General features: G+C 46.4%; 1 protein-coding gene across 1 annotated transcript in view; it reads left to right on the forward strand.

Annotated features, from left to right (window-relative positions):
- The first annotated feature begins 2,544 nt into the window (after positions 1 to 2,544).
- THAP9 (THAP domain containing 9) overlaps positions 2,545 to 2,774 on the forward strand; it is a 2,536-nt gene continuing 2,306 nt past the window's right edge. The window contains 3 exon segments of the mRNA XM_009326036.1: positions 2,545 to 2,573; positions 2,640 to 2,772; position 2,774. The exon segment at position 2,774 is cut by the window's right edge and continues 2,306 nt beyond it. Of these exon segments, the coding sequence (XP_009324311.1) occupies positions 2,545 to 2,573; positions 2,640 to 2,772; position 2,774 (163 nt within the window).

The following is a 2,774-nucleotide window of genomic DNA, read 5'->3' on the forward strand; positions in this document are numbered from 1 at the left end:
CCCCCCAGCTGGAGGGGCCGGCGGCCGGGGGGGGGGGGGGCCCGCCCGCCGCTGGAGACCCCGCAGCAGCAGCTCCTCGGGGTCAGGAGATGCTCCCCCGCGCACCGGCCCAGAACGGTGGCAAACATCCTCCGGGAGCTGGCGGAGAAGCAGCAGCTTTCTGAGGAAACCGTGAGTTTGCTGCAGGCCCAGTTTTCAGGTACTGCTGGGAGCGTTTGCCAAGGCAGAGGGCTTCAGGGTGTGTACTCCCTCGCCCCGGTTTTATGTATTTGTTTGACTTTATGGTATTGGTAATCCCTGATAGACTCCTAGGTCCAATGCTATAGCGCAAAGGCTTTGTGATTTGTAGGTCCGGAATGCAGCAACCAATCCTGCAAAGAATTAAAATCTCCCTGAAAAATTCAATTACTTGAGGCTGGCTACAGTGCTCAGGTCAGACCTGTAACCAATGCTGTTAAATCAAACCGTGCCACCATTCAGCTGACGGATGACTCAAGAATATATTTAACTAGGAAAACCTTGTCTTTTGCACTGTCCAGAAGCGAGCTCTGTTAACAATAATATAACCTGAAGAAGCCATTTCAAATTACAGAGTCAACCATAAGTTAATGTCTTCTCTCTGTTATGTCAATTTTTAAGCAGCACCCACATGTAAGACACAGGCAGTTATTCAAAACTGTGGAACACATCAGATGGGAAAAGAGGGGAAAGATGTGCTGGGGACTCAGCCTCAGAGAGCATGGTAGGGCACATCCTCCCTGGCCACTGCCTGTCCCTAGGAAGAGGTGGGGCACAGTTATAGTATTGCTGCGCTGTACACGTCACACCAGACTACAGGACTGAGTGGTTCCAGAGGCTGCCCTGATGCCTTGTATTCTGCAATGTGTTTGTATTATGCATCCCTCTGTTATCAGCTCTTTATTTGCTTCACTAAAGCTGACCTCTTGTTTTTTTTAAGCAGATTTGCCTTGTGAGTTGCACAGCTGGAGGCAGATGGCAGAATACTCACCAGAAATGAGGCAATTTGCTTGTATTCTCCACCTCTACCATATTAAGGCCTATGATTATCTACGGAAGAGTTTTCCCCTCCCTCATCCTTACAGCCTGACAAAGCAAGTTTTTATTCATTCATTCATAATATATTTCCAGGTACTCACGTAGAAATAGGTGTAACAGATCTGTCCTGAAAACATTCAGTGGTAGTAGTTTTTCCCTGCTTTGTTTTAGTAACAGGCAGAGTGGGAAGCAAATGTCAAGAAATATTGATACCCCTCATCTCAGAGAGCTGGTATGTGTTCATGCATGTGGGTCACAGCATGAGAATAACACATTCCTCACATTAACAATTTTAGAGTAAGTGTGGAGTTCGCTAAGTATTCCCAGACGAATATGGGTGTGAAAAAAGCTACATTTCAGGGCCTCAGCTGTTGTAGGGTCTATATGTGTTTTACTGTTTGCTGGGGAAGAAGGAGGAACACAAAAAAGCAGAGGTGCTTTACCACATTGGCACATGCTCTTGCCCTGTGATGTGCAGTGTAGACTTGTGAGAGGGGAGGGATGAGCCAAATAGCGGAAGGAAGGGCAAATACAAGTAAGGTCATCTAAAAAGAAGCAGCAGGAAGCAGTGTTAAGGGAGCACCTGCAGTACTCCACCAACAGCCAAAACGAGTGAGGAAAGATGGGCAGGAATAAGTGTCAGTAGAGGATATAAAAACCAATAGGACTATACATGGAAAACTTAGGGACTGTTTTCGGGAAAAGGGAGAAGTCAAGAAGGGAAGATGAGAAAGTGAAGGACTGCATAAAGCAGTTAGACTAGAGCTTTGTTTTTCTCACCTTGCCCCACAAGGACTCTGGGAAGTTAGTGAATCTTGACAAGTGTCTGTTTCAAAGTTACAGAAGGGAGATATTTCTATATCACATAACTCAGTTGTGTAACCCATTGCAAGTAGTTATGTAGGCTCAGAATTTACTACCTGAAGTGCTATCAGACCCATTAACAAGGACTGAGGTTGTCACAGCACACAAAACAAAAGCTGATGAAACTTTTCCCCTACAGGTTTTGAGTCTCAGACTCCTGTAGTGCAGTTGGAGGATGCCCAACACATACACACATTGCCCATGCCAGCCTGTGGGGGTTTCACACAGTTTCCTTCAAAGAATCTGCTTGAAGGGGTGCCAGGGGGTAGTGGACGGAGAGCGTATTGAGGAGTGTAGCATTCCACATGGGCTGCCGAGGCTTTCACATCTTCCAAACTGGATTAAGATGTACAGTGTAGAGAAAGCCAATTGGGAAGGAGAGTAGCCTGGTGGTGCTGGCCCTCTACATAGTCTGATTTGCACTTCTGTATTTGGTTTAATTTTTTTTTTCCTGTTCTGATCTATACATTGGAGCAGGAAGCTGCTTTGTTACTTCCCTGCATGGTCAGTACTTTTGCTTGGCTTTCCATCACTAGAGTATGAGAAAAGAAACTCAGACTATGCAGTAAGAAAGGCAGGGCTGCTTGCTTTATACTCTGTCTTAGTCTGCCCTCAGCTCTCGACATGGCTGACCACATCTTAAGTGGTAAAAGGTGCTGACTGTTCCTTCAGTTTTCTTGGAATCACATCTCCTAATCACATCCTCCCTTTTTTTCCAGTTGGCTGTCTAATAATGAGGCTGCTGCAGGCTTCAGCAACAACATTTTTCTCCGCCTTCAGGAAAAGGTGGAGAGAGGGGAACAGGCCTACTGCTTCTGTGCCCTGATGGTACAAGACATGTCCCTGCAGAAGCA

The sequence above is a fragment of the Pygoscelis adeliae genome, unplaced genomic scaffold (genome assembly GCF_000699105.1).
Source record: "Pygoscelis adeliae isolate BGI_AS28 unplaced genomic scaffold, ASM69910v1 Scaffold610, whole genome shotgun sequence".
Classification (NCBI taxonomy): Eukaryota; Metazoa; Chordata; class Aves; order Sphenisciformes; family Spheniscidae; genus Pygoscelis; species Pygoscelis adeliae.